This window comes from Castor canadensis, chromosome X (genome assembly GCF_047511655.1).
Source record: "Castor canadensis chromosome X, mCasCan1.hap1v2, whole genome shotgun sequence".
NCBI classification, from domain to species: domain Eukaryota; kingdom Metazoa; phylum Chordata; class Mammalia; order Rodentia; family Castoridae; genus Castor; species Castor canadensis.
In genome coordinates this window covers 100,243,168-100,255,907 of record NC_133405.1, presented here as the reverse complement: position 1 = coordinate 100,255,907, position 12,740 = coordinate 100,243,168, and the positions used below count along the sequence as shown (strand labels likewise).

The 12,740-nt window shown below is 40.9% G+C and overlaps 1 protein-coding gene across 1 annotated transcript in view; it reads right to left on the bottom strand.

Moving 5' to 3' along the window:
- Slc9a7 (solute carrier family 9 member A7) overlaps positions 1–12,740 on the bottom strand; it is a 136,293-nt gene that overhangs the window by 5,847 nt on the left and 117,706 nt on the right. Inside the window, exons 15-16 of the mRNA XM_074062905.1 lie at positions 9,295–9,377; positions 3,321–3,426 (exon numbers count right to left, since the gene is read on the bottom strand). Of these exons, the coding sequence (XP_073919006.1) occupies positions 3,321–3,426; positions 9,295–9,377 (189 nt within the window). The remainder of the gene's footprint in view (positions 1–3,320; positions 3,427–9,294; positions 9,378–12,740) is intronic.

The following is a 12,740-nucleotide window of genomic DNA, read 5'->3' as shown; positions in this document are numbered from 1 at the left end:
AAAAATGGGAGATAGGTATTCCAGGGCTAAAGTCAACCCCAACCCCAATACTTCATCAGAAAACTAAGGATTTTATGAAACCCGACTATCTCAAGCCTCTAGCACAGTCACTGGATATAAACTGTAGAGTGCTGTTTGACACAAGGCACTGTTGCTAGAACCAGGACTTAGACTATCAGGAAGCAGATTAGATCTCAAATGTCTGACAGCTTGGGGGTTAGGGTTCAAGGGAAGAAGGAAGACCACCTGGAGTTCAGCCTCTGAACCTACCAAAAAAGGAAGCTATCAGGAAGTCATGGGGTAAAGGCTGCAAATAGGTTCCCTGTACTCTCTTCTTTGGGCTGGTCCTCTGGGTGGGCCTTCTGCCCCATACAAACCATCCCAAACCCACCTTGTTTACACCAGAATAAGTGTTTGTCCTGGTCAGCAATGGCAGGGGGGGGGCAGGCAAACCATGACTAGGATTTCCTCCCTGTTTCCCTCCTCTGCTGTCTCCAGAGAAAAACCTTGCTAAGCCCTTCCCTCTGCGTCCTTGGGTGGCTGGTAACTGAATGATAGAGGGAGCATACATTTCATTGATCGTCCATTATATGCCTGCCAGAGACTTCATATAATCTCTTACCCACCACCCCGTGTAGATGGCATGAGTAATGTGCTCACAGTAGAAAACATGAGCTGAGAGAACCTGTGGAATGTGACTGAGGTGGTCCAGCTGACAGGAAGTACAGTTAGAATCTGTGCTACCTCCAGATTGGTTTGAACTACATGAAGGATGTAAAGAACCACCTGGTCAGGAAAAGGACTGGAATGGCATCTCATACTAAACAGTAGTTGTAGCAAAACAGACAAGCTAAACAAAGAGGGCATTAACAAAATCATGGCCACTTACAAGTACTGTATGGTGGGGACGAGTGTCAGGAGACAGCATGATGAGGTCAGATTGAACCCTTTACCCTCCAATGGGTTTCACAAGTACCACAAGGGGAAGGCCACAACCTCACTCCCCCACTGCACTGAGGTTTGTCAAACACTGGTATGGTCTTTCTCGAAACTGGGAAACTGGTCTATTCGCTCCTGTTTCGCATCAGCCCTTCAAAGCTTGTCTGACATCCTGCATCTTCTATAGGTCAGGATCTCCTCTGTTCAGACCCTCTGCGTAGGCATGCTGTCCAAGGCCACGGGCACATTTCCGCAGGTAGGTGCCCGGACTCTCCATGTACATGATAAACCACTAAAGGCTGTGACTTCCTTTTCCTCTTCTGGGTGCCTTTCCTCACTGGTGCTCACCTATCTCATACAGGTTGAGCATCCCTAATCCAATATGCTCCAGTGCTCCATAGTCTAAAACTTTTTGAGTACCAACATGACACAAGTCGGATAGTTCAATGTACACAAACTTTGTTTTGTGTACAAAATTATTATAAACATTACAGAAAATAACTTCAGGTTATGTATACAAGGTATATTTGAAACCTGAATGAATTTCTTGTTTAGACTTGGGCCCCACCCCCAAGATATCTCATTATGTATATGCAAATATTAAAAAATCCAAAAACAATTAGAATTCTGAAACACTTTTGGTTCCAAGCATTTTGGATAAGGGACACTCAACCTCTAGTTGGTGCCGTGTAAATGCCTGGTAAACACACTGAGCCAGGAGGATTCCTGGGTTGAGTCTCTGCCACTTCTCTCCTAACTCACCTCTGTGCACTTATTGGTGACAAGCATATGCTTGTTTTCTGCATTGTTTGTTAGTGATATCAACTTCTCCACAAAATCTACAATGTGACTCCACTTAACTAACGCTCAGGCATTTTTAACAGACTAGCGTGCAACTCCTCTCATTTGCTGCCTCAAATCCTCACTAGAATGGGGAATGCTTTGAGCCACAAAGCGACAGAGAGGAACACAGACCAACTGCATGAGAGGGTAATGTGGCCAATGGAGGAACTGGGATTTGAACCCCAGGCTTTGTACTTGCTAGGCAGGCACTCTACTGCTTGAGTTACACCTCCAGACCCATCAGGCCTTTCCAATGGTCACCTTCCTCCAAAGGGGCTCAAGAGGGGCCCTGGGGCCCTTGGGATGACAAACATACCGAGCCTTCTCTTTGCTGGGCTCTCCTACTGCACATCAGCAGCGAGTTTCAGATACATGATGGCTTGGCAGCTATAATCTCTGTTTTCTGAGCAGCATACCATCTAAGGAGATGCTTGGGTACTCTGATGCGGCCCCTCCCCTCTGCCTCTGTACACCCTGCCTAGCTATGGCATTCACATCCTTTTCTCCATGTGTCTCTTTTGGGAATCTGCACCATCTTTCCTGACCCCATTGCCCATCCCTAATGCTGCTGAGGATCTTTCTGCCTCAGACCTGGCACTGGCATTCTGCCTTCTCATCACTGATCAGGTAAACTGATCAGGTAAATTGCTAATTGTCTAAAGGCCTGCATTAGGGTCTCTACTCTGCCAATTACTAATTGTGGGACCATGGACCACTTCCATCATCCCTGAGATGTACTTTCATCAACTGCAATGCTGCGGTACATGCTTCTTCACAGCATGGCTGAGAGAATGAAACTAACCTTTGGGAGCTATAAAGCTGTACACAAATCTAAGTTATCTTTGCTCAGGGAACAATGATCATGTTAATTACAAAATGATTAGGATGGTGGCAGAGAGACGGGGAAAGAGGAAGCTTCTGTCTTCCCTTCCACTCTTTCCATATAGGTTAATTAATTGGTCTCTCCACCTCTTTGCCCTGCAACCCGCATCAGGAACTCAAGAATCAGTCCTAAGCTGCGATGTCCCCAGTAATGGTATTCTTTTCGTACTATGCTGACTCCATTCTTAGTATCAGAAAACGGGAAGAAATGACCTAACTACATCAATATAAATAAACCATTTACAAAAGGAACCCTTATATTTGTGAAATGCTTTATAGTCCACAGTGTATTTTGATATACCTTATCATTTAATGTTCACAGGGAGCTTCTACTAGCCATTTTACCAATCAGAAAACTGAGGTGCAGAGCACCTGTCAGGCCTCTTGGATTCCAATCTAGTTGTTCTGATTCCCAACTCAGTGTTCTTTCTACTATACCACAGCTGTCCATGTTGGGAAGCCCCATGAATCTGGTAAAAGGTTTTGCTGGTTTTGTGCAAAATATATAAACATATGTAAGTTGGCTGTTTCTAATCATCTTATTACACATGCAAAATCTTTGTATTTGGAGTTATAAGTATGATAGGTTTCTTCTTGCTAGGGAACAGATTACCCTGGCATGGTGAGCAGGAGTATAACTGACATGCTGTACTCACGTCATACACCTGAGGACTGGTCAGACAGCGAGCTAGCAAGCCACACCAGGCTGGGAGAGTGGTGGTTAGTGGGGGTCCACTATGGGTGAGGATGGGTTTCAAGTAACTTTTAAAAGGAATTAAGGAAAAATGGCTGGAAAGAAAACACACACATGCAAAACTACTTAAAAATTGCAGAGTAATACACTGTCTGACATCCTATCCACAAAAGCCCTTTTCCCCACATTTTACCAGTATGATACAGGAAATACTTATAACCTGCAACAGTAGGAATGGAAGATTAAGCTATGCCCCATCAGCCTTACATGATAACTGAGAACTCTCAGGTTGGTGATTCTGTCAGTTAAAAGAACATTGGATTAATTAAAGTGGGCATGGTGGTACAAAACTTTATTCCCAGCACTTGGGAGGCTGAGGCAGAAGGATCTCAAGTTCAAGGCCAGTCTGGACTACATAGTGAGACCTTGTCTCAAAACTATAACACAAAAGAAAAAGGCCATTGAATTGATTAGAACACACTTTTGTTTTTTTTAATTTGTTTCCAATCAGTATTTCAGCTTTTGATACATAACCAGCTCAAATCTCAAAGATAGTGCCCCTGGAGTGGAGGTCTGCAACCCTGGGTCCTCTCTGCCCTTCTTTTCTGTAAGTATACTTGTAAAACCACTCTACATAGAGAGAATAAGGTGAAAATGGTAGAGCTGGTAGGACCTTAGAGTCCTACCAGCAAAGGAGGAAACTGAGACTTGGCAAGGTAAAATGATTTCTGTATGGTTAGATGGTAAATCTCCCAATCTCCCATTGTATGACTACTCTTCACTCTATGTGCTACCTCTCTCCCAGACTCTAGTTTAGGGCTTCCCTAACTGGACACTTTTGACATCTAGGGGCCAGATCATTCTTTGTTGTGGGTGGGGATGGTCCTATGCATGGCAGCATCCCTGGCCTCTACCTACATTCTATAGCACCTTTCCTCCCCTCCCCAAGTTGTGAGGATCAAGAATATCTGCAAAAAAGTTCCAAATGTCCCACAAGAAGCAAACTGGCTCTTAGTCAAGACCACTGCTCTAACAGGAAAGCCAACAGATATGCAGAGAGCTCAGGATTCATCAGTTGATGAGTATGTGAGCTACCAAATACTCAGACCACCATTAAGTACCTATCTCATGACAGTGACCACTTCTGAGGCCCACAGCCTAAGCGATGTGGAAAAGGTGGCATCCAGATGGCCACCTTGACTACAGGGATGGCCAAGAGACTTTAAAGGAAGACATGAAGATGTCACAGCAGTCTGTGCCTAAAAGAATGGACTGTTGGGTATACCATTTCTCAACTTCATTTAGAGCAGCACTAAAGGACAACAGCCTTCCTATAAGGAGGAGATGAAGGGAACACTGAGGTATGCTTCTAGTGGGGAGTTACTCAGCCAAGGATGGATATGAAAGCTCTTCTGGAGCTCTTTATCTACAGAACAAGCTCCCTTTGTCTGCTAGTCTTAAACTGCAGTCCTGGGGACAGGTGTAGTGCAGGCGCACATTCAGTTTGAGAACAGCCCCAAAAGCTGATCAGTTTTCTTCTGACTTTGTCTTGGAACATGACAGAGGCTCTGATCTGTACAATGTCGACTAATTAAAGAGTTGAGGGAAGCCTTTCAGTTCCCTACCTCTGGCACTTCAAAGACAAGCTCCCCCAAATCCAGAAGGCCTAAAACAATTTCCTTAAAAAGATGGATATATATGTATATGTACGTATATACTATGTATATGTATGTATATATATGTGTATATATGTGTGTACATTTATATACACACATGCAGACTTTTAAATATTCAAATTGATTGAACGGCACAAAACAAAACATTAAATCTCCATATTCCACCCCAATTTGCCTGATAATAGACACTAAACTCCATGTAATAAATTTTTCTTGATTTGTAGGCTATGATCAGAGGCCCTTAATTCCTTCTTATGAAAAATGATATATTTAACTCATTTATTCTCCTGTCTCTTCTTTCCAATTATTTCCTTTACAATTTTTATTATAATTACTTTTATACTAAAGATATATATATATTTGTTTTTATTTTATCATAAGTAAATTGTGCTTTGTCTACAGATTAAGTAAGAAAGTATAATAAAGGAGAAGAATTTGATCAAAGAACATTATATTCATATATGAAAGTATCACAACGAAATCCCTTTGTACATTTAATTTATGCTAATTTAAAACTCAATAAGGTAGCATTTGTAATACTGTCACTGGGCTGGGGATGTATCTTAGTGATAGGGCACTTGCCTAGCATGCATGAGGCTCTGGGTTCTATCCCTAACACCAAAAATTGTAATAATGTACTGAAATGCATTACTATTCACTGTAGAACCAAGCAGAGTTTTTGGAACAACACAGAAAGAAATACAATATACTGTTATTTAAACTTTTATCAGTCATAAAAGAATCCTGGAGTGTCTTGTTAAATAAAGGGTCTTTTAATTCCTTTTTTTTTTTTTTGGCTTTGTTCACCTCTTTGGATTATAACAATCATTGCTTCTTCAACATTGTTCCCTTTGTTAGATTTTGTTTTCTTTGATCCTGAAGTTGTTTTTCACTTCTTATAGGGTCTACATAATACTAAACTTTCTGAATTTTTGCATATCTGAAAAGCCCCCCCTTTATTCTCTGTTTTGATCAACAGTTTAGGTGTAGAATTACAGGTTCAGACTTTCTTCTCACCTTAGAACTTTGAAGACATTGTGCAACTGTATTCTAACAATCAATTTTATTGATGAGAGTCTGATTCTTGTCCTTTGGAGTTTGCTTGGTTTTCTCTTTGGAAGCCTTAGAAGTTCTCTTTTTACTCCTATAGTTATGGAATGCCCTCAGAATGTTATCTACCCTACTCACACACTTAGTGAGCTCTTGTACTCTAGAGACATGTCTTTCTTAGTTTAAGGGAATATTTCTTCTATTATTTCTTTGATATGTCTTTTCTTTCATAGTCTCTATCTCTTCCTTTCAGACCTTGTTGAGTGATCTAGACCATCTGCATCTTACTACCACATCCTGACATGCTTGTCTTACATGTCTCTAACTTGTTGTTCTAATTCTTGGAGTTTTTTTTCTCAACTATAAATTCCAAATCAACAATTCTTATTTTTAATTTCCAAGAATTTCTTCTTGTTTGATTTACTCATTTTTCTAATATTCTACTCTTACATCACAACTGAAATAACCATCTCTTTCTAAAAATTTTACTAGAAAATTTAACAATAAACATTTGGAATCATTTAATTACTTTGGCACCCTTCCACCTTCATGTCCTTATTTAGTTTCTCAGTTCATCAGACAGAATCAGGACTCCTACTTTTGCAGTATCTCAGCACTCAGGAGGCTGAGGCAGGAGGATTGCAAGTTTGAGGCAAGCCTGGGCTATATAGTGAGTTCAAGGACTGGGCTCCACATAATCACGGATAATTTGACAAGAAAATGTGGGCTTTGGCTACAACAGAAGAGAGTTCAAGCCTGGCATGGTGGTGCATACCTATAATTTCAGCATTCTGAAGGATGATGAGGCAGGAGGATCAAAAGTTTGAGGCCAACCTGGGCTACATAGCAAAATCTTTTGCTTGATGGCTTCGGAAACCTACTAAGGCAGTTGATAGTGCTGGCATCTGGGAGGAGGAAACCCAAGAGGTGAGCCCCACATGTGATGATCCCCAGTTTCCCTCAAGGCATCCGAGAAGCTGAGAAGAGCATCTGGAAGATTCAGAAAGATTTGAGTAAGTTTGACAAAAACTGTTGTCAAGAACCTGCTGAGGAAGACGATGTGAACACCCCGGGTTTTAGGTTGGGATCCTAGACAAAAAGGCAAAGAGAAAACAGACTAATCCTTACAGGAACTAAATTCCAACTTCAAATCACCTTTCTTCCTGTTTGGATTAAGGTGATCTGAATTGCTAATGCCTTCAGCCTAGCTACTCAGCAGACTAAAGCTTAAATTCCTAAACCCTTGTGAAGGATGATGATCTCATCCAAAGCATCGCAGCCTATCTCTGGATGTTTTCATTGCATATGTCTGTCACTCAGTAAAAAAACACATGCACAGAAGATAAACAATTAGCATCTGGAGGATAATATAGAAAACCGACTTTGTGACATTGGTATAGACAAAGATTTCTGAAACAGGACATACAAAAGATAATAACCAGAAAATAAGAGATCAGTCAATTGGATTAAGACCTTTTGTTCATAAAAGATTCCATTTAAGCCAGACGCTGGTAGCTCACGCCTATAATCCCTAGCTACTCAGAAGGCAGAGATCAGGAGGATCAAGGTTCAAAGCTAGCCTGGGCAAATATGTTCATGAGACCCTATCTTGAAAAACCTCTTCACAAACAAGGGCTGGTGGAGTGGCTCAAGTTGTGGGCCCTGAGTTTAAGTCCCAGTACCACAAAAAAAAAGATTCCATTTAAAAGGGAACAGGCAAGATACAAGGTAGGAGGTAGGAGAATATGTTTTTAACACATATAATCAGCAGAATACTCATATAGAATAATAAAGAACTTATAAATCAGTCTGAAAAAGGCAGACAATCCAATGGAAACAGGGGCAAGAAACTTAAAATGGGTACTTCATAAAGGAACATATCAAATAACCAGTAAATATACAAGAAGGTACTCAACCCTATTATTTGTCAGAGAAATGCAAACTGAAGCCACAGTGAAATACTACTACAAACCCACTACAACAGCTAACATTAAAAAAAGACTGACAACACCAACTGTTGCTGAAGATGTGAAGCAACCAGAACTCTTAGACACTGGAAGTGAGTGGTACGGTAGTACCACCATTTAGGAAAACTGGCACTATGTTCTGAAGCTGAACCTACACATGTCCTATACCCAAGCATAGGACATAGAACATACTCCATACTCCTAGGTATATTCCCCAAACAAATATATGCATAGTGCATCAAAGACATTTATAGGAATGTCTATAGCAGTATTTTTTTATAGTTGCTGCAAGTGGGAAAACAGTGTTTTTCAACAATAGAATGACAAATTGTGATATTTTCACACAATGAAATACTATGCAGCAATGAGAACAAATGACTAGAGCTATACCCCCAACAACATGGATGAATCATGTAAATAAAGTAGATGCTAATATATATATATATAACTGTATAATCTCATTTATATAAAACTGAAAGCAGGTTAAACCATCAAATGTTACTAGAAGTCAAAAGAGTGGCTGTAGAGCTACATTTGGGGAGAATGGGGAGTAATTGGTTTATGGCATGAGAAGAGCTGGTAATTTTCTACTTATTGACCAGTTTGGTGTTAAATGAGTGTGTTTATTGCGCGCTAGCTTGCAAAAGCACTATGGGTTGTAATATTTTGTGATCCTATTATACTTCAATAAAAATTGTTTTAACATTTTGAATGCCTCATCTATAATAAGCCACCTGCCCATTTGATCATGTCAATTAAAAAACCACAAAGGTTTAACTTTTTTGTTTTTTAATCTTCACTCAGGACCAATCTACTATGATAGGGTCTGTCTTGTGTGTAGTCCAATTATGCCAGTATAAGATAGGACTTGGCCCAGTTCAACCAATAGAAATTATTCTCTACACATGAATTAAATACCCAACCTCCACTTCCCTTCCTACCTGCAGCACAGTTCACTGTGTAATCTTAATGAATTCACTTACAAAGGCATAGGTCCCCTGGATAAGAAGCTCTCAAGAGTCTCATGAGTCTACCAGGCTGTGGTTGGCTACCACAATGATATGCCAACATTCCTCCTAGCCACCTGTGCTTGAATGACTAACGCATGAGGTCCAAAAAGAGGGCTGACTATACCTGTCCCTAGATCACATCTTTTCTTACTCATCAGAAGTCATTCACCAACAACTCAGCAAGATTTCATCACCAATGTTTCTCAAACACAGGATGCTGCTTAAAAGGATACTTGTGGTCAAAGCTGTACCACAGCCTGAATATCCATGCACTCTCCTGCTTTGTTCGGTTTCCACCAGCAGAATCTGGGCCATCCTAGGAACAAACAAAAGGACACATGCTCAGCTGCAGAAAAAGGATCTGAAAGAAGAGGAGGTAAAAGTTTCTTTCTAACTTTTTTGTGGTGCTGGGAAGGAAATTCAGGGCCTTGTGTATGCTAGGGCATCACAGTACCACTGAGCCACCCTCCCAACCCCACAAGTCATAACTTATATAGATCTAGAGCTCATTGTCAAACATATTGTGCCACTAAAGCTTCAAAGATATATCAAGAGGTAATATTTTAATAGAAATGGAGCAAATCTAAAAGGCAGAAAAATCATTTGTCAATGTAAAAAGGTTTGGTTAAATTTGTGGGTAGATAAACCCAACATTAGTACAAAATGTCCTTTGAAATTTTTACTGTGATTTTCCTCAAAGTACCTTTCAGTTGATTAATTATGCTAAAATAGTACAGATTCTTGCAGGTCAAAATCAATATATAGCAAATAGTAAAGAAAGCTTCTATAAAACCAACTTTCCAGGCACCCCAAACTTGGCCTAGAAAGGCCACTCTGTTGACTTTCCTGACAAACTAGCCAAAGGGTTCTCTGTGGTTCTTGCCCAGGTGCTCCAGATGACACACACACACTGCCTCCTTGCCAGCTTTAGGAAAGTGGGGCCAGTGGGCAGAGGAAACAGCCAGACTAGCAATTCTGTATTCTGTCTATGCTAAAGTAGCAAGTTTCTTGTTATTCATCTGAAGCTATTCCAATTCAAACATCCTCATCATTTAATTTTCAAAATCTACAAGATCAGGCATTCGTTTGAGGTTTGGGAAGTCTGTTTAGCTCTGTGCGAGTATCATAAGCAGTACAATTAATATAAAAAATCAGATTCACTTCAACAGATTGAGGGTACTACTGAGGTTCTCTGCCTCTGGATGACAAACTCTGAAACTACACACTACCACAGCCATTTTTTATCATCATCCTCTTTACTATTATATATGCAGAGGCAACTCTGCAAGTGAGCGAAAATTGACAACAACCAAATAAAACCTGAACCAAATCACAAGTAACTCCAAATCACAGTGAGTGTAGATTCTACATATAAAAGCAACACCAAGGATCAATCGGAGATCTTTGAGAAGATGAGCAGTAAGAGGGAAGCTAACAAACACTATTTAAATTCCTAAAGTTTCCAACAGCAAAGATTATTTTTAAAAACTGAATCCTCATGACAACTGAGGAATGTTTAGTTAGAGACAGGATATGAGATAGAACAATAATGTCGCCATTTTGTGAATCGGCCAAAATGGCAGCCCCGCCCTTAAACAAATTCCTGCGCTCTAAGACAGCCCCAGCCCTGCCAGAGACTACAGCACCTGTACTAACTTCCTTAACCTCCTCCTTCTATAAAAGCCACTGCTCGCCCAGACAGGGGCTGCGCCATCTTTTCCCAGGCCAGCCTGGCAGTTTGCCTGCCATTAAACTTTGCTCTATGGACGTGAGACTTTTCTCGTGAGCTTTCTTTGTGAGTGGCGTTTTTCCTAACAATATGGAAACAGTTTAGATAAATGTGCCCTTCTGGGGATGGGGAAATATAAATTAGGAGAAACCCCAGAGACCAATTGTGTTTTACATTTTTATAAATTTTGTGGAAGAAAGAGGACAGAAAAATGTCTCCATTTGCTGGTAACAATTGTTTCTTTGAGTAACTGGTTGCTAGCTAAAAAAAAATGCCATGGTAGATGACCTTTCTGATAGGCACATATCTTTATGGAAAAATTAAATGGTTCTTTATAAACTAAGCTCTCAGTTTGCAGTGCCTATAGAATTTTACTAAAGAAAAAAACTAGCAAAATGATAAGCATTATCAGGAAGGATCCTATAAACCATCAGGGCAAGACAAGTCCCCCAAGGTCAGGTTCTTCTACTCCTTCCCTTAAATCAACAACAACAAAAAAATAACGACCCCTACTCTGTGTCACCAGCCCTCTGAAAACAGCAATGCATTTACACAACTGGAATTCTTAAGTTCTTGCCTTCTTATCTCAAGGAAGCTACAAGATATTTATGTGTCCCCAAAGGGACAATTAAAATGAATAAAGACAGAGAACAGTCTATTTGACAACAAACTATCAGAGGGTTTTCTCAAGCCACAAAGCAACATCTCTGTAATCTGCAGGTAAGCCCTGCCAGCACTTTGATTTTGGCTTTGAAGTGGAGAAACCAGCTGAGCCCACCATTCTTCTGACCTACTAAACTGTCAGACCATGCAATTGTATTGTTTTAAGGCACAAACTTTGTGGTAATTTCTTTCAGTAGCCCCCCACATTAGTAGAAAGCAAACAGCAAATAAGTAATGCAACTTGATTTGAGCCTTTTTTAATGTCATGGGCCTAATCTTAGTACTTGTAATAAAGGGGTTAAAAACTGGTAATCAAGTCTCTGACAGTGCCATATGGGTAGTTTCCGTTCCCGCTTAAAACTCTTTCCACAGCTCCACCCTGACTACCTCAGGGCTTCTCACATTGCACACAGATACCAAGGATACTGCAAAGATGCAGGTTCTAGTTCTGGCTCAGTGGGACTGGGTGAGGCCTGACAGTCTGCATTTCTAGCAAGTTATCTCTTGACTGGGCCATGAGGACATCTGAGTAGCAAGGATAGGTCTGGGCCTCCTTGGGGAAGACCAGTAAGGTCTTCTACCATGGCTTCTGCCTCTCCACCCTACTCCTCCATCATACTGTCACCAAGCCCAGTCCTTCAGAACAGTCTTTCATATTGCCTCAAAGAAGGTCTGATATATATAACAGATACCCAACAAATACTTGTCAAGCAGACTGACAAATTAAAATTAAGTTAGAGCATCTAGAAAACAAAAAAAGTACAGAAAGAGAAATCAAGGGGCCAAAAGAGGCAACTGCAAGACAAAAAGAAAAAGGTTGGGGGGAGGGGCGGGATATTCAGACAGTAGTAATTTGAGGAAACTCACTTCAGCAACCATTTGAAGTTAAAGATTTAGGTAACTGCCTATCAGATTTCAGCCTGGAGGAAAATTGGGGAAGGCCCCAGAAACAAATGAATCCAGCCTGCTCACAGAGTCCTATGCCAGTACAACTATAAATAGCTCATTTTCTACGGTTCTTAACACACACACAGAAACTATGGTGGTTTTCTTTCCTCCACATTCCACTAAAGTCCATCTCGTGCCCTGGTCTGGCTGACATGCTAAAGCTGCTCCAAGAGGGCCTGCCTCATCAATGAGCACTCTTCTGGAAACACAGGGAAGGAAGAGAATGATGTGTCTGCATGTTCAGCCAACAGAAATCTCAGCTGTCTGCTCTGGCATGAAAAGTACTCCCTTTAATGGGGTGAGAGGCCACCTCTGGGGCTGAGCAGCTTGCTTCCAGCT